Source organism: Mercenaria mercenaria, chromosome 13 (genome assembly GCF_021730395.1).
Source record: "Mercenaria mercenaria strain notata chromosome 13, MADL_Memer_1, whole genome shotgun sequence".
NCBI lineage: Eukaryota > Metazoa > Mollusca > Bivalvia > Venerida > Veneridae > Mercenaria > Mercenaria mercenaria.
Genome location: NC_069373.1, coordinates 30318631 through 30346479, shown reverse-complemented (window position 1 = coordinate 30346479; position 27849 = coordinate 30318631). Strand labels below are relative to the sequence as shown.

The 27849-nt window shown below is 35.3% G+C and overlaps 1 protein-coding gene across 1 annotated transcript in view; it reads left to right on the top strand.

Annotated features, from left to right (window-relative positions):
* Positions 1-1119: 1119 nt before the first annotated feature.
* The window catches only part of LOC123529036 (histone deacetylase 6-like), a 37044-nt gene continuing 10314 nt past the window's right edge, over positions 1120-27849 (top strand). Inside the window, exons 1-17 of the mRNA XM_053520800.1 lie at positions 1120-1213; positions 5260-5401; positions 6021-6158; positions 10393-10523; positions 11551-11619; positions 15428-15554; positions 16467-16532; positions 17253-17312; positions 18365-18454; positions 19282-19388; positions 19560-19685; positions 20421-20573; positions 20854-20904; positions 22922-23009; positions 23277-23317; positions 23740-23836; positions 24239-24310. Of these exons, the coding sequence (XP_053376775.1) occupies positions 1197-1213; positions 5260-5401; positions 6021-6158; positions 10393-10523; positions 11551-11619; positions 15428-15554; positions 16467-16532; positions 17253-17312; positions 18365-18454; positions 19282-19388; positions 19560-19685; positions 20421-20573; positions 20854-20904; positions 22922-23009; positions 23277-23317; positions 23740-23836; positions 24239-24310 (1575 nt within the window). The 5' untranslated portion in view covers positions 1120-1196. The remainder of the gene's footprint in view (positions 1214-5259; positions 5402-6020; positions 6159-10392; positions 10524-11550; positions 11620-15427; positions 15555-16466; positions 16533-17252; positions 17313-18364; positions 18455-19281; positions 19389-19559; positions 19686-20420; positions 20574-20853; positions 20905-22921; positions 23010-23276; positions 23318-23739; positions 23837-24238; positions 24311-27849) is intronic.

The following is a 27849-nucleotide window of genomic DNA, read 5'->3' as shown; positions in this document are numbered from 1 at the left end:
GGAAAGTTTGGGTCTGCACCACGTATTGAAAACATTTGGAATATATTTAAGTCGAATAGACTAGAAGTTGTGTTTCTGTGGAATATTCAGAACGAAAACCATGATTTAGATTTGTCAAGATGTTATTCCTTTTTAAATGACTCAGAATGAATTTACAAAGTATGTGCTCAAGTAATTTACACGACACTGAAGTTAAGCTAACTGGGCGGTAGTTTTCTGCTTGGTGACGATCACCTTTTTTGAAGACTGCCGATATAAATTTACGGAAGCTGCTAAATACTTGGGTGTATTTAAAAAATTCAACGACAAGCAGCTAGGTTTATTAAAAATGATTATAAATCTCGGCACGATGGTTGTGTAACTGAAATGCTTAATGAACTTGGCTTACCACCTCTTCAAGATAGAAGGAAAGAAAAACGACTTATAATGCTATTCAAGATCGCTAGGGGTATGGTACCAGCAATCAATGCTGACGAGTTCCTCCAAAAAATTCCAGCTAAAAGACAAATCAAAGTGAAAACAAATAATTCTCAGTGCTACAAAGTTGAACTTGCCAAAACTGAAGTTTACAGAAACAGTTTCTTCTTAAAAACAATACCTGACTGGAACGCCCTTAATGACAATCAAATACGTGCAGAGACACTACACGGCTTTAAATGTGCCGTACAGAAAAGGGACTAATTTCCCTACGCGCAAACCCGTAGTTAATGTGCCAGAATTGGATTTCTACTTCGTATCTACAGATACAGATACATTGATCAGAATTTGACAATAAATTGTGTATAAATTTACAGTTTACTGTTATGACAGTCTCAGCAAATGTACGATATACAATAACTACAGTGCACAACTTCTCTTTGTAGAACTGTTAGAGACAAAATGCACATTATTGATCTATTAACAATATTATTCTGTCTAACTGAAGTACTGGCTTAAATATTATAATTTTAAGAAAAACAGGAAGAATAGTTACAATGCGCTGATAATACACGTAAAAATCTAGTTACACTGTTTGCAAGAATAATGTATTAATTATTTTTCCAAAGACGGTATTTATCACAGATAAGAAATCATTTCTATTTATAATATAAAACAGATGTACAGCACATGTAATGTGTACGCGCAGTAACACGCTTGTTAAAAGTTACCTCCCTTGGATTTTGTCTCGCCATTTGTGATATTTATAAACACGGAAGATGACGTCTAAAATAAGGTACTGTATAAATATACTTTAATCAATTAAGATGTAAGAAGTTTTGTTCTTTTGACTCGTAGGAATATCTTTAACTTACTTACCATAGATCTAGACTATATCCTTACAATTAACATTATTTAAAACAGCTGATTGGAATAGTGTGTAGTGTACGTGGTATTCCCAACCATGCAGTTTTCATAAAAATTAAAATTGGACTAATGCTTCAACATGTATAATATCGTTTATAAGTATTCATGAACAGATCATTTAATTGCAAATAAAAAGCTATTTTGTATCAGAATTCCGAAGCATCACTTACTTTTTTTGCGTAATATTTATATTTTCTCGAACCCAGCTATTTCGAAATTCAAGTCATTTCCGGTATGCCGAATCACTGTTGCAACTGTGACTCATTTCTATCTGTATTTCATCACTGTACTTTTGTCTGTTCTACTCTATACAAAATAGTTGTTTATTTATAACATATAATGATATAGGTCACTTCTCTTTCATCACCATCAAATATTTACCCGTGTTACCCCATTCATTTAAAAATGCCTTGAACCCATGTCAATAGTAAGTCTGAAACATTTTACATGCTACTATGTGTTACACAGAATGGCGGTTTGTCTCCAAGTGGGCGATTTTATTGATTTATTGATACAACTAACTGTTTTATATCACACCCGTTAATCGGTTCCAAGCAAAACAGTTCGTGGCGGACAAAACAGTTCTCCGATATTTTTGCCGGTATCTGCATTGGGGTAAGTATTCTCCATCCAAGAATCGGTTGGTGCAAAATATATTAAAGATTTTTATTTCAGTAAAAAGTAGCATGTATATGTAATGTTAAAATATTTATACATGTATATATATAACATTAAACCCGAACACAAACACAAAAAAAAATCTATAACATCTCCATCTATAGTGTACTGCCCCACCAATCAATACTGATTATAACTGGGAGGACCAATCAATACTGATTATAACTGGGAGGCGCTTTGTCTGGGACAGACTATTAAAAGATGAGCAAGCTCATTAGGTGCACAATTAAAAAAGAACTACAATTACTAAGATTAATAACATAGATATAGATTAGAAAGTTACAGTTGCCAGCCTCTCTGTGAGAATAGAATCAAGCTGGTATTCCAGGAACGAATTGTTCTTGGAAAAAAAGAGTTGCATGGAATGGTATTGCATATGAGATTGTGGGATCAAGTAGTTAAGGTTCCTTGTATGTATGAGATGGTTATAGCCAACTGCAATAAGACTGTTCTTTATTTTGAAAAATATATTAAGGGAATTTTTGATATGGCGTTGTTCAAGGGATTGCCAGTTGAGATCTTTAAGCATTTGAGTGAAGCTGCTTGTTTTGCCATAGTTATTACATACGTATCGAGCTGCAGATCATTGTACTCGTTCAGTTTTGTATGTGAGGGATTTTTGCCAAGGGCGCCATATAGAAGAGCAATATTCAAGCTGTGGGCGGACATAGGTGTTGTAAGCAGTTTCTTTTACTTTTCTGTTCTTTGTTTTGACATTTCTTTTGATGAATCTGAGTGAATTTTTTGCTTTTGATGTGATGTTATCAATATGTTTTGACCAACTCAGATCTTTACTTAGAGTGACACCCAAGTATTTAGCAGCTTCTGTAGATTTTAGTGCTATATTATGTAGTGTATAATTGTAGATGATAGGTTTTTTTTCCAGTAATCCTCAATACCTCACACTTATCCAGATTGAACTCCATTGACCAGTCCTATCACCAACGTGATAGGTATATATTGTACATCATGTCCATGTATTATTTTTCTGTGCAAATCACCTGACAATAAAGTAAAGGTCTCTTGAAGAGAGCAGCTCTATATTTTCTAGGTAAAAAATAGCATCTTGAGTCAATATACGACATACTTAAACTGTGTTTATCGCTTGAAAAATAGGTAAATGATATATAACCTACTGCTGTTTAATATACATAGATGTTTAAAGATTATAAACATAACAATTTCTTAATTTTACTGACGCATTGTTGTCATCAGCTGTTTTCGGTGTGTATTAGAGTGGCATGCTTTTAGACTGATTCGGAATACCAGAGTAGACTGTAGATGGAATACCTTTAATACACTGACTCATTAGTTAGCATAAAATAAACCGCTGTGTTTAGTACCAAAACAAAGGCTACGATTCGTTAAGTATCTATCTAGCTATGATCTCTACTGGCATGCGAGTAGTCCCCGGACAGAAATCGCATATTTTTCGTCCTCAAAAGCTTAAACAATATCAAGAATAAAATCGATTAACATATATAATATATACCTTAGCTCCAGTATTACCAGTTAAGGGGGTTTCCTGTGAAATGACGTTTCGTTCGCGGCGAATTAGCAGGGCCCGAAAAGGGATATGTAGAACGTCAATTTTTAACATGCTCGATAGTAATGCCCGGACACCATTTTTTATGAATATATTTATCGGGAACTGCCCATATGAACTGGAATTATGAAAAAGACAAATGATATTTTATACAACTGTAAAAGGATTGAACATTTGCGTCAAATTTATTTGTCCCAGCCACACGGAAAATTGCAACATTAAAAAATAAAATTATTATGCTAAAGTCACGGACAATAACTGGCTAATCGAACAAATTATGAAATATTTTGGCATATTGGTATTGTTGTCACAAAGAAAATAAGTTTTCTTGTGGAAAGTGTATGTATCGTCTGCTAGTCGTGAAGTAAAGACATGTAGCCTTAATTTAAAAACCCTCCAGACATGCCTTTCTTGCGCATGCGCAATAAAAACGGAAGCCCCGCAAGTGAAAATGTAAACAAGTAACCATGCGGAAGGATTTCCACGATTATTATACTCATATGATTACCCGTGAAAAAATAAACATGATAAAATTCTCCAAAACAAACGACTGTATGATTAGGCACAAAAATATGTAAACGAATCGCGAAAATAGAGTGTTGCGGGAACGTGTCCGGGTACTACTGCTGTCCGGGGACTACTTGCGTGCCAGTACCTGATATTCATTGCCAAGGTCTTTTATTATTCTTACACTTTATAGTAGCATTTCCAGTGTGCACTAAGTCCTGTCTGCGGCCCCTTGGTAGAGATAGAACTACAGTGACTGAGTGAGACTTAAAAGTTGAGTGATTCAGAAATACTGTATTCTATCAGTTAAATATTTTTATATCTCATCACTCACACTGTGAAAATATGAAATCTATATAATCACACTGTGATATAGCTCCGCCCCTCATACATTGTGTATGAATTTTAAATTATTTGCTAAGAGCAGGATGAAAATTGTAGTCGCGCTTTGTTCTTTATAGTATATTTCTCGATTCAAATTATTTTACTTAATGAGAATTTCATAACGTTATGCAGCAAAAAATAAAATAAAATGGAACTTTATGTTGTGTGCGTCTTTCTAACGTCACAGCACGTCTGACGTCATACCTGTTTACGCGCGTCTGTTTCCCGCGCTGAGATTAAAATTGTTGCAAAATGCACATCTCAACGAAATTGAGCATAAAATAAAAAGAAAATTTGTTTGTTTTGAGTGAATATTGAATACATCTCACCTCGAAGTGAGAAAATGTTCACATTTTCATTCGCGCTACGCGCTCGTAAAAATATATTTGAAATTTTCTCACTTCTCAGTGAGATATATTCCATATTCACTCAAAACAAACAAATATCCTCTATTTATTCAGTATTATATTTGTTACATTGTTTATAGGCTATGTTAATTATATAACTCTGTACTGACTGAAAATGATACTAGTTAAGTTCACTAACCCCTTTGATGCCAATGGTGGCATTGCACATAGCTGCGACAATACAATTGGTAGTCATACTATCTAAAGTAATGTTACAGGGATACAGTGAATATAGTTCATCCGAGACGTTCGACCAAAATATTAGATGTGTACAATATAAACCTTTACTTATGAAGAAGTCGTATTCAGTAGTGTAATTGTATCCGTCAATAGATTAGTCTAAAACATATAGTAACTGATAAAAACTGAGTGTTTAACATTTAAATATTTTAGAACTGGACTTGTGTATGATGAAAGATTAAGCAGACATTTCAATACGTGGAACGCGAAGTTTGCTGAGGTACCAGAGAGAGTGACAGAGCCTTTTGCTGCTTGTGAAAAATATCAGCTGGTTGAAAGATGCAAACGTATCCAGGTTTGTTTATTTAAGAAATGAAAATAAAGATATTTTTGCTAGATACCAAAGGTACTTAAAACATACTATTTCAATGTTTATCAAAGCTATATACTATAATAAAACTTGCGGTAGTATTAGCCCATATAGAACATTGAAAATAGAATTATTATAGTATATAGTCCATATAGAACATTAAAATAATACGTTTAAAGTACATGTGATATGTGATAGATACATCTGTAATGGTCGTTTATATAACACCACGAATCAAATATGTTTATCAGTTTGCCAGCTTATGTTTGCAATTTCCAAATAAAAGGTTCAACTTACAGTGTTAACAAAGACATTTCTTTTAAAATATTTTTAAAAACATTTGTAATGAGGAGCTTTCTAATCTATGACTGAATTACGTATACTTTCAAATGTGTAAAGAAACTTGAAAACATACAATGATAAAAAAATCGAGTTGAAAAACTAGAAAAGTTGTTTCATTCGGGAAATGAATTGTAAAAATGACAAACACTGAAACCAAGCTTAGACGAAAATACCTTAGATAATTAACTGTATTTTATTACAAGATGTAATGTGGCACTAACACCCTTATTCAATGGGTTAATTTTTGAATGTTTCATTTTAGTGCCGTTACGCGACTGATGCAGAGATGTCACTGAAACATTCGAAGGATATGATAGACAAATTGAAGGCAACAGAGAATATGACAGAAGACGCATTGAAAGAAATGTCAAAGAAATATGATTTCATTTACTTCCACCCGGTGTGTATATACAATTAATATTATACAATCATTGCCTTCTAGAGAGGTCGATAAGACATCATAAGAGGATTTATACACATGTAAAAAGTAATATCAGCCGAGGGTGTACCAATAGGTTCAGGTCGATAAATGCTCGTTATGACCGAACGTTAAAGGCAACATTTGTTTATATAAATTTAAATGATTCTGAGGTAGTTTGAGGAAAAAATGTAACATTTGCAGCGGTTGGCCATTTTGCCAGTGTTTGGTTTTAAGTTGTGTACGGTGTCACCTTGATATGGCGTCAGGATATTAAGACGTCACTGCTGGGGGTAAATTCGTATTTTGGCTCCGCCTATGAGTCAGTTTGACTCACCATCATTTATTATTATCACGTGACTGCGTTTTAGACCAGTGGAAAGGACTATAAATGTAGATTTATTGATTATATGTTTAATGTAACAATATGTGCAAGTTATTACACTATCTATGCACAAGTAAATTTGTTGTGTTGTCTGGTTTAATGTTTTCGTGTATGAATGGTACTTTATTTATAAGATAAGTTTGAAGATTTATTTTGTCATGTTAATACCGTTTTATGCCCTCGAGGTAAAGATCGGTGAGGTCACTAATTGCCTCTCTCTGCTGCTACCTGGTTACCCAACAAGGGTTGTACTATCTTTGAGTTAGTATTAAGTTTTATGAAGGAAAGTAGGTTGTTCTACCCAGGCGCCCACTGAAATAATGCTTGGAGGAGCACATTTGGATCTATCAAGCTGGCGTTGGTCAAAATATTTTGGCAATCTTCTCAGTTTTACTCTTCTTAACTACTTGATATCAGATAATTTAGGGTTAAGTATCCTAAAATATTTAAGATCAATGGGGTCAAATATTGATAGTCTTATATTGTTTCATAGTATTCTAAATAAGTCCTCTACATCTTCTCCACTGTTGCCATATCTACCATCCAACACACGCACACACACACAAAGGTGTTCATTTCAAATTTCTCACAGTATCTCTCATTCCCCCACATCTACCATACATTCAGGGCAAGTTGAAAACCTGAACTTCCGTTATTCAAATGCTGTAAGTGTTTTGTTAAGAAGTTAATCTCCTTATACCATTGCAAACAAGATTATGCCAAACCATTGAATATCTCAACTGACTTTGGTTCATGCTTTCTGTTGTTGACATGTGCTTATTCATAATGTACTTGTACTGGTATTTATTCGTTAATGCTCTTGTTCTATTTTTGATGACTTTGCATGTGTTTATTAGTATTGAATTGGTACAGAGTTCTTGCATTGAGGTAACTTGGTTGTAAGGCATTCATTAGCAATATGTTTACTGTGTTTAAGCCTATTTGACAAAATATTTTACATGTAGTTTATGCCTATTTTCTATTAAAATTCTAGTTCTATTAAACTATTTTGAGACACGACACATGTTTTATGTTCAGTGCTTTAACAGTTTATCACTGGCTTTCAGGGCCTTCGTGACCGAGTGTTTGTGACTTTGAATAACATGTCCCACGTCGTCGTTGTTGGTTCAGGGCCTTCATGACCGAGTGTTGGTGACTTTGAATAACGTGTCCCATGTCGTCGTTGTTGGTTATGGGCCTTCGTGACCGAGTGTTGGTGACTTTGAATAACGTGTCCCATGTCATCGTTGTTGGTTCAGGGCCTTCGTGACCGAGTGTTAGTGACTTTGAATAACGTGTCCAATGTCGTCGTTGTTGGTTCAGGGCCTTCGTGACCGAGTGTTGGTGACTTTGAATAACGTGTCCCATGTCGTCGTTGTTGGTTCAGGACCTTCGTGACTGAGTCTTGGTTACTTTGAATAACGTGTCCCATGTCGTCGTTGTTGGTTCAGGGCCTTCGTGACCGAGTGTTGGTGACTTTGAATAACGTGTCTCATGTCGTCGTTGTTGGTTCAGGGCCTTCGTGACTCAGTGTTGGTGACTTTGAATAACGTGTCCCAAGTCGTTGTTGGTTCGAACCCTTGCTTGGGGTGTAGAATTACTTCATGTGAGGAAGCCATCCCTATGGTTTACATAAGATCGTTAGGTCTACCCTGGTGGCAGAGCATGTTTGAAATAATGGTTGGAGGATAACCATCAAAACCCGGAAGGTCGCCATATGATTTAAAATCAAAGAAACATCTACGCTAACAGTACAGCTGGAAGAGTCCATGACAGATGGTTCTTAAAGTCCACTGGGTCTTCAGTGGTTTGATATTTGTCCACTGGTTAATCTTGTCGGGCTTTTATGGTATTTCTGTTATTGCTCTGCCTTATGCAAGACATTGAGTATATGCTTCACTAGGTTTTCTTTTATGACTATTTCAAAACACATTTATTCATGTTTTACATATCATGCATCTCACCATTGCATGTGTTAAATGATTCACCTGGCAGGGATAATTTATATTTACACCTTTCTGCTACTTTGGAACCTGCCCCTTTATGTGTTGCTATACTTTATTTTTAAGATTTTTGTGTTCCTCTATAAAGTTTTTAGACTCCTACCCAGCGTTCGTATCACATAAACACCCACAGTAATTTCTGACAACTTTTAATGCGCGTTTTACTGCCGTGGTCCATTCTTCTCTTGCAAAGTGCCTTATTGTGCCCAGTTAGGCGGAGCTCTGGTTTCAGTTGTCTTACTACAGGAAATGCTTTTAGCTCACCTGATCGTTGACCGTCCGTCCTCGATTTCTTTTAAGAACATCTCATCCTAAACTACAGTCAAAATTTAAATTTATAGTTATGCTACTTGGATTGTCCTCTTTCATATTTCTTCGCATCTAGGTAATCCATGGAAAGTTCTGGTTACAATGGCAATCAAAAGTGAAAAAGTTTTCTCCTCAGAAATTGCTAGTCATGTTTCAAAATAATTTTTACACAAAATTAATATTTGTTGGGTAAACTTCATATTATTTTGTTTTAAAACATGACCACCAGGGAACGGACTGTGTTTACTCTCTCTCTCTCTCTCTCTCTCTCTCTCTCTCTCTCTCTCTATATATATATATATATAATAGAAGTTTTAAAAGTCTTCTCTTCTGGTACTGCTGTCCCGATTTTGAAATAATTACTGTAGTAACACAGAAATATTCCTTCAGTGACCCTATTCAAGGTCTGTTAAAATCAAGCAGCCATTTTGTTGTATGTATATAGCAGAAACTTTAGAAAAATCTCCCTCCACAGGTAGAGCGCAGACCTACGGATCGTGGGGCCGGGAGCTAGATCCCGGACGTATGTTCTCTGTGACGATTTGTTTTTTTTTGTGTGTTTTTTTTTTCTGTTGGATTTAACGTCGCACCGACACATGATAGGTCATTTGGCGACTTTCCAGCTTTAATGGTGGAGGAAGACCCCAGGTGCTCCTCCGTGCATTATTTCATCACGAGCAGGCACCTGGGTAGAACCACCGACCTTCCGTAAGCCAGTTGGATGGCTTCCTCACGTGAAGAATTCAACGCCCCGAGTGAGGCTCGAACCTACACTGTGACGATCTGGTAATAGGCATTGTGTGAAGAGTCAGTTCTTCTTCCACATCTTAATCATGTGTTACTTGCGGAGAGCAGGTTAGACTGGTACAGAATCCAAGAATACTGACCAGTCTAACTGCCCACCATTCTATTGAAAAATGGTGCTTAACCCAACCCACAAAAATCTTGTAAGAAAACATAGGCCTATATCCAAGGTAATTAATTTCACAGAATTCTTGCGCGACCCTTCACCAAAATTGTATTGGTCAGGTGAGCGATCTAACGCCATCATGGCCCTCTTTCCTGTTTTTAAATCTAAGTGAGTTGAAAAACTAGGGTTTCCTCTTATCAATCTTTTCAAAGCTATTATAATTTTGATATCTGTCTCTTATACACATTATGTTGGATAGAAATGACTTCTAGGGGCCTCCGTGATCGAGTGGTGACTTAGAATTACTTGCCCTTTACAAATGTGGATTAGAGCCTCACTCAGGGCGTTGAATTCTTCATGTTAGCAACTTGTTTAGGAAGTTTGATGGTACTTCCCAAGGTGTCCGTTCGTGTTGAGATAATGCACGGTGGGACACCTGGGGTCTTTCCTCCACCATCAAAGCTGGCAAGTTGCAATATGACCAGTACCTTTGTCAGTGCGTGTTAAACTCAACTAAATAAATACATAAAAAACTGACTTTTTTGACTACAATACTATAGATATGGCATTGTTAATTTCTATCACATGTATCTTTGCTCTGTGTTTTAGGTTCGAAATGGGATGGCTATTATCCGTCCTCCAGGTCACCATGCTCAACATGATACATACAGCGGGTACTGCCACTTTAATAATGTAGCCACAGCTGCTCAAGTTGCTTTAGATGACTTTGATGTAAAGAGGTAAACTTTAATTACAATATGTGCTTTTAATGAGTTGTTAGATTTAAGAATTATACTTTTTGTCTTTATCGTACATCGGAGATATAGGCAGTCTTTGTTGTATGTTTGATTTTAGCCTGTCTAGAAATAAATGTGTCATACTCACAACTACTTAACAAATACTCGCGGCTTTCGAGTGGTTTGTTGTCTAATTTATCACTGTTCGGAGTTCAGATGCGCAGGAATTGAACCACGAGGGAGTTTCATTGAAACATTTTGATAAAAATTATGCTTGGCTTCATTTATCCAAGTAGTGATTAACCGGACGTGATGCGGAAGTTTGACGTCACAATTGACGTCATAATGTTCTCTTACTGGTATGCGCATCAAATATAGACAGCTTGGACTGCTTTGTTTAATTGGCAATCAAATCAAGCCACGTTAGAATTATTCATCACATAGTGTAACAGTCCTCTAGACAAAAATTGATTTTATATTGAGGTCTGTCAGTCATTCAATCGAAACCTTTAACATAAGTAGATGGCAGCATGTGTAATATGCACGTCTTTCTTATTTTGTTGCAATGATAACAGATGTGGGTTCTAATGGCAATCAGAATTAAAAATGATAAAAATAGATCCTGCTATAACTTTGAAAGTACGAGAGACTTTCCTGAGACTTGGTGTATAAACAGAAGACAATATGGAGAACATGCACCTTATGTTATTTTTTGTCCATCTGTCCATCGATCTAGTTATAATATAAATATAATTATGTGGTTCTTATAGTGGCAATATGACACCTCTTAAAATTGAATTACTTTATTTGGAAATAGTCTTACGGCTTAGATTATTGTATTAGTGTATTTAGGCTATTGATATTTTGCTTTTTAAACCAAAATATTACAGTACCTCTATTTAGATAAAAATATAGGTTTTTGTTTGGGAGAGATTAGGTACAAATAAGGATCAGTTGTAGATCTTGTTTCTGGCACCAGTTTGCGTAATGTATAAAACATCTTTCACATGACTGAACTTGAATATTTCAGGATTTTGATTGTTGACTGGGATGTTCATCATGGTCAGGGAACACAGTACATGTTCTACGATGATCCAAGGTAATGTACATGTCCTTTGACGATCAAAAGTAAGGTACATGTTCTATGACGATCCAAGGTAATATACATGTTCTATGACGATCCAAGGTAATACATTTTCTATGACGATCCAATGTAATGTACATGTTCTATGACAGTCCCAGGTAAGCTACCTGTCACTGGGTGACCAATGGTAAAGTACATATTGCATAAAGATCCAGGGTATTGCAGGTATATGTGATTATCCGAGATAGGGTGCAATTCATCTGTTAACCCCAAATTGTTCACTTAAGATATAGATGGCGGTTTATCAGGTTACAGTATTAGGCTCTTTTGCGTGTTTGAAGTACTGGTATTAGGAGGTCGTGGACCTTCATGTATACTTTAAACACACCAAAGTTACCTATTTAGAAATTTCCCAGCGATTTATATCATATCTTTACAGCTTTGTGACCCTTTAAGTCAAATGTTTACCTGACCCGAAGTCTCTTACGTTTGAGTTATTATTCTCTGAACAACAACAGAATCGTCCACAAAAGGCAGTTATTTCAATAGCAAAACGTTCTAACTACATGTCGCAATGCAGGCTTCCAGTAATATACACATACCTCATTCATATGGCGATGTAGTCGTTCAATTAATTTGAAGCAGTAGTTGTACAGTATCATGAGTATGTAGATTTATCAAAGGAAATGCACTTGAACTGTCGGTATTCTGTTACGACTTAAGGTATTACATAGACTATGTTAGAAATGTTTAAAATTTTCTTAAGATTGCGTTGTGAGAAGAAAATGTACTTGCATGTTTTCAAATCTATTTATTTTGGAAAAAAATGCGCCATCCTTTTTAGCTCACCTGTCATGAAGTGACAAGGTGAGCTGTTGTGACCGCTTGATGTCCTTCGTCCGTCGTGCGTAGTCCGTCGTCCGTCAACAATTTCTAAAAAAAATCTTCTTCTTGAAAACCACTGGGCAGAATTACACCAAACTGCACAGGAATGATCCTTGGGTGGCCCCCTTTCAAAATTGTTCAAAGAATTGAATTCTATGCAGAACTCTGGTTGCCATGGCAACCGAAAGGAAAAACTTTAAAAATCTTCTTCTCAAAAAACAGAAGCCCTAGAGCTTAGATATTTGGTGTGAAGCATTGCCTAGTGGACCTCTACCAAGTCTGTTCAAATCATGACCCCGGGGTGCGGGGTCAATTTCCCAGGGGTCACTTAATTTTACATAGGAAAATTTTAAAAAATCTTCTTCTCAAAAACCAGAAGCCCTAGAGCTTAGATATTTGACATGTAGCATTGCCTAGTGGACCTCTACTAAAGTTGTTCAAATCATGACCCTGGGGTCAAAATTGACCCCGCCCCAGGGGTCACTTGATTTTACATAGGAAAATCTTCAAAAAATCTTCTTCTCAAAAACCAGAAGGCCTAGAGCTTAGATATTTCACATGTAGCGTTGCCTAGTGGACCTCTACAAAATGTGTTCAAATCATGACCCCCGGGATCAAAATTGACCTCGCCCCATGGGTCACTTGATTGTACATAGGAAAATCTTCAAAATTTTTCTAAAAATAAACCAGAAGGCCTAGAACTTAGATATTTCACATGTAGCATTGCCTAGTGGACCTCTACAAAATTTGTTCAAATCATGATTCCTGGGGTCAAAATTACCCCGCCCCAGAGGTCACTTGATTTTACATAGGAAAATCTTCAAAATTTATCTAAAAATAAACCAGAAGGCCTAGATCTTAGATATTTGACATGTAGCATTGCCTAGTAGACTTCTACAAAATTTGTTCAAATCATGACCTCCGGGATCAAATTGATTCCGCCCCATGGGGTTACTTGATTGTACATAGAAAAATCTTCAAAAAATTTCTAAAAATAAACCAGAAGGCCTAGAGCTTATATTTTTCACATGTAGCATTTAGAGCTTAGATATTTCACATGTAGCATTGCCTAGTGGACCTCTACAAAATTTGTTCAAATCATGACCCCTGGGGTCAAATTGACGCCACCCCAGGGGTCACTTGATTTTACGTAGGAAAATCTTCAAAAATTTTCTAAAAATAAACCAGAAAACCTAGAGCTTAGATATTTCACATGTAGCATTGCCTAGTGGACCTCTACAAATTTGTTTAAATCATGACACCTGGGGTCAAAATTGACCCCGCCCCAGGGGTCACTTGATTTTATTAGCTCACCTGAGCACAAAGTGCTCAGGGTGAGGTATTGTGATCGCTCATCGTCCGGCGTCCGTCCGTCCGTCCGTCTGTCCGGTGTCCGTCCGCACTTTCCTTTAAACAACATCTCCTCCTAAACCAACAGGCCAATTTTGATGAAACTTCACAGGGTTGTTCCTTGGATGGTCTTCTTTAAAAAATGTTCAAAGAATGGAATTCCATACAGAATTCTGGTTGCCATGGCAACCATAAGGAAAAACTTAAAAAAATCTTCTCAAAAACCAGAAGCCCTAGAGCTTAGATAGTTGGTGTGAAGCATTGCCTAGTGGACCTCTACCAAGTTTGTTCAAATCATGACCCCAGGGTCAAAATTGACCCCTCCCCAGGGGTCACTTGATTTTACATAAGAAAATCTTAAAAAATCTTCTTCTCAAAAACCAGAGGCCCTAGAGCTTAGATATTTGACATGTAGCATTGCCTAGTGGACCTCTACTAAAGTTATTCAAATCATGACCCCGGGGTCAAAATTGACCCCGCCCCAGGGGTCACTTGATTTTACATAGGAAAATCTTCAAAAATTTTCTAAAATAAACCAGAAGGCCTAGAGCTTAGATATTTCACATGTAGCATTGCCTAGTAGACCTCTAAAACATTTGTTCAAATCATGACCTCCGGGGTCAAAATTGACCCCTCCCCAGGGGTCACTTGATTTTACTTAGGAAAATCTTCATACTTTTTCTCAAAATAAAACAGAAGGCCTAGAACTTAGATATTTCACTTGTAGCATTGCCTAGTAGACCTCTACGAATTTTTTTCAAATCATGTCCTCCGGGGTTAAAATTGACCCCGCCCCAGGGGTCACTTGATTTTACATAGGAAAATCTTAACAAAAATTTCTAAAAATAAACCAGAAGGCCTAGGTCTTAGATATTTGACATGTAGCATTGCCTAGTAGACTTCTACAAAATTTGTTCAAATCATGACCCCCGGGGTCAATTTGACCCCGCCCCATTTGGTTACTTGATTATATATTGAAAAATCTTCAAAATTTTCTAAAAATAAACCAGAAGAGCTTAGATATTTGACTTGTAGCATTGCCTAGTGGACCTCTACAAAATTTTTTCAAATCTTGACCCCGCCAGGGTCAAATAGACCCAGCCCCAGGGGTTACTTTATTTTATGTTACTATAAATAGCTTATTTAGTAACTTCTTTATTATTGGCCGTAGGGAAAAACCGAGACCACTTTTCTGTGGTACAACATGGATGGTACCTCCAATATTTAGGTGTATTTTGACATATCTGTACCTTTAAGAAAATTTTAACTATATTTACTCATGATTCTTTTGATTGATCTTGATTATAATTTTTTGCCCTTCCTGTCCTGAAGTGCAATGATAACAGGTGAGCGATATAGGGCCATTATGGCCCTCTTGTTTAATATAAATGTTATCTTATTCCACTTGAAGTTCTTATTTACCGTAGTATTTTATTTTATACTAAACAGTTTTAATAGATTTGCCTACTGTGTTGTTACATTCACTTTTTTCATGTTTGAAAATAACCAAGTGTATATTTTAATTTGCTGTTGTATTTTCAGAACTAAAATATATTCAAGAAATGGAAACATTTTTTATCATTGGTAGGGTTCTTTACTTTTCAATACACACATATGATTATGGACGAGAATGGCCACATCTGAGGGAGTCTGACTATGATTACATAGGAACGGGATCAGGAGAGGGTTACAATATAAATGTACCACTGAACAAGGTGAACTGTTTGTTATGAAAGCTTGATATATTTATTTCGAAAACCCTGTTTTCCTTGGGAAAGCAGTTATTTGCCCAGTTGTTCGATACTTTAATCAGCTGTTAAACTAACGGCCGGTTAAAGTTTGATTCAGAATATTAGTATTGGCGGGAAACACTAGTATTATGTTTTGATTTAACTGTAAAGACTTTTGTCAACAACTTTAACTTCAGAATTTGTTTCACTAAGTTTTGTAACATGTCGAAATATAACCCTAAATGTTAATCGACCGTTAGCTTCAATCAACTGTTAAACGTTCGAACAACTTGGTCCAGAACTTCAAATCTGTATACTAATACTATGTCATTTGTTGATAACCAAATCTAGATAGACATCGGTGTGATTAAATCCTTCTTTTTTTCAGATCTTACTTCAGGTATTTACACTGCAGTATTCTACATTTTGAAAGATCTCTTATAATATTTACACAGTTGTACATATGGTAGTACCACTGATCTTTCATCAAAAAAAATTCTACTCATTAGCGAGGTTTCGAACCCAGTGCGGTCATGGTCATGCGATTCGAGGTCAATGATCTTAGCCACTCGGGCCTGGAGACCTCTGTTATCTAGCAGATCCTTTGACATTGAACGCAACCAAACATAAATGATGTTTAGGTTTGTGGGAGGTAATGAGAAATTCAACGCCCATTCAAGCATAAACTGAACTCTGCAGACATCGAAGGACACCATGATTCCAAAATACGGGGCAACATTGAAATCTAAGGCGTTTTGTCTTGAATGTTTGACTGTTACGTTATGTCTTCCGATTGACACTCAAGAACACATTTGATTCTTACATTATCATTGTTCTAATATGTTTTTGTCTTAACAAATTGGAACCATATTTAGATTTTTTCCATAATATAAATAGAACGGTTGTGGAAACGAGGAGTACATGGCCATATTTCAGCAGCTTCTTCTACCAGTTGCGTATGAAGTAAGTATGTATGTAAAGGTTTTACTGTTTTATTGCAATGAAATTTTAAATTTAAAAAGTTTTAAATTTAATTATATGAAATATGTTTCGCATTTTATTTAAAGAATTTGGGTATTTTCTTATATGTATCGTATTAAATCTTTGCAGATCTTCTTATAATTGTTTTATAAAATTGTGTAGTTACAGAATTACTTCTGTCAACCTATGAAATAATTTATACATTTACTAGTCTTTACCTTCTTATGAAGGCATTTGCATATTTTAACAGTGAACAGTGTCGATTTGCTTTGAAGATTGTATTTGTTGATTGGATCAGTGTGCCTTTTTGGTGAATAATGACCCACTCACAGTTTTTCAGCTGGAAAGATTCAAAGCGTATTGGAAGCGATACATTTATTTTGTGCATTTAATGTCAGCATATTGCCAGTTGTGAGCTTAATAATATTTCACACTGTCATAGAGGAAATGTTCACAAAATTCGAGTATAAATAACAAAATTTCTGGGAAACCGGTTACATCTAAGTCATAAGAGCTATCATGTAGCGAATTTGACAGATTATATGCTATACTAAATATGACATAAAATATTGAAACACGTTGTCAGCCTCAAATTTTGATTCATATAGGTTGCTTGCTAAACCTTTTAGTAAAACAAACACTATTATATGCAATATATTTCTTTAAATTAATATATTTGTTTCTGACTTTGTACATTTTCAGTTTTGTCCAGAACTTATACTAGTATCAGCTGGATATGACTCGGCCATAGGTTGTCCTGAGGTATGGTTGTTTATGTTGGTACTTAATGTTGATCAAATGGGAGTATGCATATAGCTGACTGAATATATTACATTCTGTAGGTAATTTTGTCAGCAGATTATTGCAAACACTGTAATATAGATAAAAAACTAATAAAAACTATATTATATTTTGTTAAATGATAAAGGCCCTGAAAATTTCTGTAACTGAATATTTTTTCTTATTACATACTCGTTTTTTTTTCTGTTTAGTTACAAAGATAACGGAAACGTCAATATTTTCCATACACTTGACACCTGAATTTCATATCGGGTGCGTGACTTAATTTAATGTGTGTCGTTGCATTAATTCGTTTATTTAGTTCAGTATTGTCGATCTTACTCAGGCTGTTGAACAAAATGATATATTTGCATTACATTTATACGTGTAGATACCTGTGTAATGAAAATGTTAATATCTTTGCATCTGGAAATATGTATTTGTTCTTTAGCAGAAGAATATTGCACTCCTAAAGTCGCACAGTATTTCCACTGCAGAATTCGTGTATACTTCCCGACCTATCAATATGGAACCTAAATATCTCTGGCATAGTATGTTTTGCATACGGAAGTGAAATATCTCTTACATAATACGGTTTGTATGCAGAAGAGACAATACCTCTTACATATGATGGTTTGCATATGGAAGCGACAAATAACTATTACATAACATAAGTCCGCCCGCATAGCTCAGTAGGTAGAGCGCAGTTCTATGGATCGCGGGTCGTGAGTTAAAAGACATTGTGGCTGAAATCATTCTTCCAACACCACTGATTCATGTGGAAAAGTTTGCAGTTACTTGCGGAGAACAGGTTTGTACTAAACCCAGAACAAACAAACAAACTTACATGATACTGTTTGCATGTAGAATCGACAATATCTGTTACATAATATGATTTGCTTGTGGAAGCGACAATATTTCTAACATAATATGCATACTGTTTATGAAAAATGTAGGCCATAAAATAAATATGAGAGAGACTGACGAGTGCATTCATTTCTTTCATAGTTTGTGTTCAATTTTTTAACTTGCAGGGACAAATGGAAGTGACCCCAGCTATGTATGCTCATTTTGTCAGTATCCTGTCGTCATTAGCCAACGGGAAAATATGCTTGATTCAAGAGGTGGGTTGATGAATTAATCGGAAGTTTATACTATATTATATCTTGCTAACAGTACTTTTTACTTATCGAAGTTCTTCATGTTTGAAACAAATATTGTTAAACCATATTTTTGAAGCATCATTTTATTCAAAGAATATTCAGTCAATAAAAAAGAAAAAGTTGTATGCTTGATTGTTTATTGGACTGAGTTGAAAATATTGGTCTTCTACACAATTTTCACCACGAGCTTCTGTAGGGAGAGCACTCTTTTGACGACATTTTTCCATATAGAAAAAGTTCTACAATGTAGTTTAATGAATTTTTTCAGTTTTAGACTTACCTATTTTCGATCATATGCTTAAATGAAATGTGTAGGTCCGAGTGCTTAATCATATAAAATTCGCTAAATATCGATTGGGGTTTTTATATTGCTGCATAATTCATGTTATTATTTCGAGTAAGTTTCTATGAAAAACTGTCTTCTGTCAAAATTAATCTTTAGAAAAGACAGTAACGCTTAATGTTTAACATTTATTTCACGGGTTATGATTAACATTTATGATACCCGATAAAGGCCTACAGGCATTTATTATAGGGATGTTACGCCGTCACTTCCGGACTAATTTAAAGAATCAATCAATCAATCAAATGTTTTGAATAAAGTGAAAATAAAAGTGAACAGACTTTCATTTGTGTTATTTGCTTACTGAAAAAATATTTTTATAATTAAACCCTGCATGCTACATCAATATCTATAGATACTTGTTTTAGGGACCTTTTAACGTTATATATTATCCATCAAAACAATTTTATTCTGATAGAAAACTAATATGTTATTGTATCTATAGGGAGGTTACTGTGTGAAGTCATTGGCTGAGAGTGTCGCTCTATCCCTTAGAGCTCTGCTTGGGGATCCAGCACCTTTACTTCAAAGTTTTGAAGAACCTGATTATAGGTAATATCTGAGAAAGCAGCATATATGTTGTCCAGTTACATATTTTTGATGATTGCTGTATTTAATTATATATCCATTGCTGAGTAGATGGTCATTTTACTTAACTAACTATCTTTAACATTTTAGGGATGGTGTTTATCCGGAGTTGTTGTGTTTGAATTTTTTTTTCAGTGTGGTAGAGTCAATCCTTAACGTGATCAAGATGTTGAGGCCGTATTGGAAGTGTTTGCAGTTTCAGAATAATCTGAAAGATTCTCAAATTTCTGACCAGAACAGATATGTTTCACTGCCACCAAGGTAATCATGAGTTTTATATGCCAGATCACGTAATACATAATATATACATACTTCAATGAAATACTGCCAGAGAACACAGTAGTTTCATTTTTGATGCTGGAGCTCATAATGTCATTATCATATTTATAGAAGGGTTGAAAATAAGCTTATTTATACTTATTCAGCCAAAACCTCTTGAGCTTGATGTAATGCAGTAGTAAAAACTTCATGAAGGTGATGGTATTTTTGTTGAGTTTAGAGACATAATTCATGTCACACGGCTTTGGGTTGTGCCACTTTGAGCATTGTTTCAGGCACGAGCGGGCATCTGGGTAGAAGTAGCAACATTTCGTAAGTCACCTAGATTCCTGCGTGACGATGAATTCTACTTCGGACCCATGTTGGTAAGTGGCAAGTGATTCTAAGTCGGTGACCTCAGCCACAGAGGCTCCTGTGAAGTTAGTGTTGTCTACAAATGATTATATTTATGTATACCTGACACATTTTGCATTACACTTTGAAAGAACTGAATAGCCTTTGAACAGTTCATACAGCGATCACTGCCACTCCTGACAATCATTCTTACAAGTTTTCTTTTTTTTTATATCAGATATGTATTTTCATTGCTTAGCAATTGTGTTGTTATAGTAAATGAATACATCTCTTTGTAACTCTTTTAGATAGTTAAGTTTACTTTCTTATGTTCACCTGGTTAACTGCAGTGCTGCGTTAAGAGTAAATTTCTGTTTTATTCAGACCAGGTATAACTTTCTACACGGACGCAATGCCAGAATCCTTTGATTTGTTTCAACCTTGCTATGACGAGGAGTATGAAGAACAGAAGCACGGTTTATATGAGAGAATCGATTCTCTTATCAGAAATACTAACTTAGAATGTGCACCAAACAGGTAAGCTCAAAAACAAATATGTAGATGACAACAGGATAGAGAGTAGTTGAAAATGATAAAGTATGAAAAGATATACTCGCTTGGCATGGTTATGTCTGGGGCCCACTTAATTTTCTATTATTACTACAAATTATACAACTTAGCTTGCGTCTAATATACTTGCTTGGCATTGTTGTGTCCGGGGCGCACTTAATTTTCTATTATTACTTCAAATTATACAACATAGCTTGAGTCTAAAATGTCTCACAGTTTATACTGATTACTTATTTTTATCTTCCAGACTTGGCATTGTAAGTGATGAGAACATGCTTCTTCATGAAGATCCAAGTGGGTATGTACTCGTAGTACAGGCTTGTTCTCCCCTGCCGAAGACAGACGGATATAGTTTTGGCGTTGTCCATCCGTCTTTCCGTCCGTCTGTCCGGAGGCGTATCTAGAAAGTGGTTTTGAATATTTAAATAAAACTTCATATATAGGTACACCACTGTAGAGAAATGTGGTACGTCAAGTTTAAGTCAGATTGCCAAAGTAACACTAGAGTTATGACCCTTAGTAGATTCTAGTGTTAACTACATATGGTACTATAAATATGGTAATTTCTGCTTCAAAACTTGTGACATATTTGACCTAGAACTATGAAACTTGTATAGAATTTAGATCACCATAATGTGGTAGTGCACACAAAATTTCGTCAGGATCTCTTCAGTAACTTCAAAGTAATTGCACTTTAATTGTACTTTTACACAACAAACTAACCAACTGGTAGAATTTCATTAAACATATTCCATTTTTTCCATGAACATGTAAGTTGTGTACCCACACCCGGTCACCCCCACCGCCCTGGTCACACCCCCTCCCCCTCCCCACCCCCACCCCACTTTTTCCCCCATTTTTTTCTTCTTTCTTTTTTTAAACCTTCCATGAATATTTATCAACATGCAAATGTACCAACTCCCACCTCGCTCCTCCGCTCAGTCACCCCACCACCCTGATCATGCACACCCCGCACCTCAACAAGAAAAACATTTTTTTTAACCGATCAATATTTATTATTAACTTGCGAAGTTTTGTACCCTCACCCGGTCCCCACCCCCCACCCGTACTTCATTCGTTTTTTTTTATTTTTCAAACCTTCGATGAATATTTATCAATATGTGAAGTTATAACACCCCCATCCCCGTAGCCACCCACGTTCCAGATTTCTTACTTGATTGTGCTCTTTAAATGACATCTGTTCTTTTAAGTGCAAATGTAATGACAATATTTGCTTCATAGCAACATCCTTACCTTTTTGTCAGATATATTTCTTTGCCATTCCTCACCACAAACCCATTCAACTGGGGATACCAATTCATTGAATTTGCTAGTTAAACAGTTTTATGTAGTAGTCTTTCGTATCATGCTTTTTTGCAAACAGTCTTTACAAGGAAGGTATTAATATATACATATAAAGAGTTTTTGTAGCCTTCAGAAGTAATTTTTGTTCATTGGGTGATTTACCTTTTTTGTTTGATTCTGTCTAGCTTGAAGGTATATCCATAATAAATTTATAAATATTTTCTTAGCCAGAAAGCATGTAAAAATATTTCGAAGAACAAAAACAGTTTTGGTGGTGACCAAAGGGTCACCTTATTCCGAAATGTGGTAAAACGGTGCCAAATTGAATGACACACACGACACACTACAAAGCGATGCAACCACTGACAACTGAAAACAGGAATGTTGCGTTGTCGAAATGTCGTAAGTGGCGCCTGTAGCCCGAAATGACCCGTCAGTATCGAGTGTCGCGTCGAAGTTGTATTATTTTGTGTCATGTCGAAGTGTCTTGGAAATAAATAACTCTCTGTTTGATATTCAAACAAGCGTCTTCTCGGCCTTCGGTCGCCTGATCAAATCATTGGCACGCTTAGCTGTGAGAGGTTTTGCAAATGAATAATTACAGATCGGATGATATTCCAAGGGTAGCCTCCGTGGCCGAGTGGTTGATGTCGCTGGCTTGAAATCACTAGCCCCATCACCGTTGTGGGTTCGAGCCTCACTCGGGGCGTTGAACTCTTCATTTGAGGAAGCCATCCAGCTGGCTTACTGAAGGGCTCTGGTTATAATCAGATGCTCGACCGTGATGAAATAATGCCCGTCGCTATGTGACCTATAATTGTGTCGGTGTGGTGTTAAATCCAACAAAGACAAAAGATTTTAACTTGAGATATGATAGTAGAAATATAGGTTAATTGTAATGCAAGGCTCAGAATTGCCTCAAAGTACTACTAAGTTATTTGAAGAAATGCTTGTAAAAACTGTTTATCTTTGTGTATTGATAATGTACAATATACAATCTACTTTTGTAGTGAATGCGAAGAAGGGAGTGAAAGGATATCTATTTGCTGTGCGACTTTACGCGCAAGAGGACTCTGGGATAGATGCCAGATAATACCCGTCAGTTTTCCTTGTTTATTGTACTTGTTATTGTATTTGCAAATTCTAACTGTAAATCATGAGCATTTTAATATAAGAAATACTTGTATTAAAAACAGGACTGAAAAAAATTCGGATGAGCATTTATGTTTATAAATGTAGCATATGGATTAAAGAATGGTTTATTCTGATATTACTTCATGTGAAAAAGGGTTTCTGAAAATCTTAGCTGAAAGAAATATTCTTATGGAGTTTGCTAACGAATAAGTATTTCTTTCATTGCGACAGGCCAGACAGGCAACTACAGAGGAACTTTCGATGGCACATACGTTAGTATATCTACTTTATTGTCATTGGACCTACGTGCCCGAGCGGTGAAGGTCACTGACCTCTATTAACTTGCTCCTAGCAACAGTATATTCTAAACTGAAGAAGCTGTCTAGGAAGGTTGATGGTTGTAACCCAGTATATGACAATTTTATTGGGAGGACCCCTTCGCCAGATTGGCTTAAATTGTTTTGGTGTGATTTAAAGCTGAACAGTATGGTGACAGTTTAATATAAACAAGCGATGATCTGTCTTCTTGCAATATCTTAGTCTTACCATTAATCTTTTTCAGATATATCTAAACTTTGAACTAAATATCGGATCATTACAAATGAAAAATAAACTGATATTGTACATTTTGTCTATGTTTTGTCTATGTTTTGTGACATGACATAATAATGTGTCTTCATAATTCACTTTTCAGACAAGAATATATTAGACTTATATGTAAAACGTCAGGATTATCGGAAGAAAGTATACAAAAATATGAGACTACTTTTACATCAGTGTATCTATGTAAGGTATATATATGATGGTATTCAATTTCGTCTTTAACTGTATTAGACAAAACTTTTCCAGGCAAGTATCAATTGTTATCAATTCTGTTGAATGCATTCTGTGTTATAATGCCAGAATTATAAAGTAGTCCTGTTTTATTGTTTTCGACTACAACAGTATTAAAATTATTATTTTAATCAGTGTTTAACGAAATCAAAAGTAAAATTCAGTTTCTGTTCTCTTTAGAATATTCAAAAAATGAAAATGTTACTATTTAGATTTACTGAATGATGTACATTGTATTTTCCTGGAGTTGTATCTTGATTATACTGTACAGTTCTTTGTGTAGAGACTAAAGTTGTGTAACATATATTTTTAATTCAAAACTGTAATATTTATCTTAGCATGTGATATGTACTTTACAGGACACATATTTAGCAGCCACATTGGCAGTTGGATGTTTACTAAACGCAGTGGATAATGTCTTGTTACACAAGGTAATGTACAGATCAGCTCACGCGGAAAACCCACTTCCCGATTTTTCCTCGAAGGAAAAATCTTGCATAGCGAGGACTTCCTCCGAGTACTGCCTAATTCTGACTCGGAGTACCGACTGTTATAGTTTTATTACTTTAGCGGAATTTCGACGAGTCACTCCGAGAAATTACCTGACGGAACTCCGAGTCGAAATTATACAGGTAACACTATAATGATTTCCGGTATTTTATGGCCACTCCGCGCGACTCCGGGTCTGTAATAAACAATAAATTGGTCATTTCGAGTGCCGCGAGATGATTTGACGAAAATTCGAGGCAGTATTTTCTTACTTGGACGGATTGTTTTTATATAATTAGCTTGTTCTTTTAATTGAATATATGAAACTGTTGCAGGGGTGTAAAATTCTTTTTTACACCACTCGCCCTGCAGGACTAGTAGCTAGTAAAATCTACTCGCCCTTAGTGGACAGTCACTCGCCCTAATAATTGACATTTTTAATACTGTCATGTTTTATGGAAGGAGTATTATGTACAACAAGCAGATTTCAAACATAACACATAGCTCGTACACTACGTTTCCTTTTTGATTATTTTTGTTACTCTTAAATTTCCTTTTCACACCAGACATTTTTCTTTCACTAATTTTGTCATCTCCACCATCAAGTTGCTCTCCATAATAACTGCATGGATAGTAAAAATAATCACAGTCTAACCTCTACCGTAGTTTCCAAAAGTGTCAGGAAAGTATTAAACATCAGTTATTTTCATTTTCTCAAGACTTATTTCCCGAAAAATAATTATTTTGAAAAGTGTCCTAAAAATATGGACACAATAATCATCATCCACCTACCCGTCTTGAAAGCGAAAAAAAAATTTGACGATCATCGGTACTTATTCTGTTGATAAACTAAGTAATTGGCTTGTTTTCATCATCAATTAACATCCTCGAAGTGTATCGGTATCATGACATATGAAGTGGAGATCAAAGCGGTATTGTTGCACGTGATTGTCATGGCATTACGTCATATTACAGTTTTCGCGCCATGTGACCTATTTGCCCTCAAGGAATTTACATTATCGTTTGAGAAGAATGTTTTATAAAAAATACATGTACAAAGATTCATTTAAAACTTAATAAAAACCGCAACATCATTTTGTTTTATTTTAAAACCACATTTCTATTTATGTCCACGAGGTCACGTACCCTATTCTGCCGCACTAACAGAAACCTTTTTACGAAAAAAAAATCGTTTTACTCAATGTATTTAAATTACTGCCGCTTTTTCATTATTTAAGATTTTTTAATTCTGTTTTTTGTTCTTTCTGGTCAAAAGTCCGAATTTTATGCCCATAGTATGTATCACTTACTTTCTCTTAGAAAGAAATCAGTAATTAAGATTGCGCTGTTTGAAATTTAACAAATGATTATATGAAAATTCGACCGTTTTCATACAAATTTGCTTACATTTCCGTCGATATTTTATTGAAATCTTAGTAGAATTCAAATTGTATTACTTCTCAAGCGTTGTTGAAAAACTGAAGCGATAATGTTAAAAAATGAATGCACTACGCGCGTTTTTTTTTGTGTACTTGTCGATAAACAAAAGTAACGGAGATGTAAATTTGATATTACGATAGGTCACACGTGCTCTCGGAATGGAAAATTACCGGCATGACGTTTTGATATCTTTACGATTCGCGGGTAAATTCCAGTCAATCTAAGTAGCAACTGAACTATCTCAAAGTTTGTTGACGTTTTTCAAGATGTAATTTCTGAATTTCATTAAAGCTACGACGTAAAAACCACTCGCCCGATCGGTCGAGTTTACAGCGAGATCCACTCGTCCTATCCAGACTTGAACTCGCCAATGCGAGCGGGCGAGTGGAATTTTACACCCCTGCTGTTGTGAATTTTTATATTGAAATAGTTTCTGACCATGCGAATTAGATTAAGAAGTATATTTATGTATAATAAACTAAATTATTAATTATAAGAAATTAAGCAAACTTTCAAGTCACCACCGTTAAAGGCAAGTGATTTGTTAAATTTTGATACTCAAATACTTTCTGACTTTGCGAATTGAATTTAGGAAAAAGTCGTGTAATAATTTATGCACTAAATTAAGAATAATTTATAAATAGATAAACTTTAAAATAACACCCGCTAAAAGTAAATTGTTTAGTATGATATTCAAAATACATGCGAATTAGATTTAGAAGTAAATTTATGTAGAACGGACTAAATTATTAATCATATATAATTAAACAAATTTCCAAATGAGCGCCGTTAAAGGAAACTGCTTTTTTAAATTCTGATATAGAAATAATTTCTGACTTTGCAAATTTAATTTAGAAATAAAGTCATGAAAATGCACTAAATTAATTATGAATAATTTATAACTAGATAAACTTTTAAAATACGCCCGCTAGAAAAGTAAATTGTTAAGTATTAAGAATTATAAAAAACTAAACACAATTTCAAATAACTGCCGTTAAAAAATAGTGATTTGTTAAAATTAAAATATTATATTGAAATAGTTTCTGACAGTGCAAATTAGATTTAGAAATAAATTGATGTAAATTGGATTAAATTAGAAACTGTATAAGACTAGATGAACGTTAAGATAATGGCCGTGAAAGAAAAGTGACCTTTATTAATTAATGAAAATTATAGGTGAAATGATCAATTTTCATTATGAAAATGGTCTTTCTTTAATTTATTAATTTGGAAGGAATTATAAATAGGATAAAACTACTACTGCCGTATCCACGCAAAAAGAGATAAAATATCATAAATGAACAGAAACAAAAACTATTTTTAAGTAAGATAAAAATACTACAGTATTATTTTTATTTACAAATTCTGTGTTATTTCGCTTATCACTATGTAAAATATAATCACCCTGCTCCAAGTAATCTGAAATTTGTTCTCGAAGTTACTCGAAGGCCCATTTAAATTTGAATAGGTAATTAATTATTCGTCTCGGAGTTACTTGAGGGAATTCCGTCAAGTGACTCTGAAACAAAAGAAACCAATATAGGTGTGTATTCCGCTAATTGGATTTCATCTCGAGTCACTTCGAGGATTTCCTTCGAGTGACTTCGCATAAATCCTCTGAGTCAGATAGCGAAATTTCTTGACAGAAAATGGCTGACTCGAAGAAACTTCGAGTCGGAGCCTTGGTACTCGTTTTGGCCATCCTCCGAGGATCGAGTAGAATGGGTTTTCCGCGTGAGCTGATCTGTATTGTTTTGTCGGGGAATATCGTTGTAACAGTGTGACTGGTTGACTAAAGGGATAATTCCTGGCAAGGATGATATCCTGCTGTGCAAAGTAATGCCTTTTCTAGTAAGAGAATATTCTGTTAGTGATTGAATTGACCTTAAGAGTGTTTGGTCTGGTTTGGAAATGCATCCACTTATTAGATAAGGAAGACATTACTGGTAAGGGAATGCAGATTACGGATTGATATAGCGGCTACATTATTATTATTTAACCAAACTTAAATAGCAACTTTTCCATGATAAACAGGTGTATG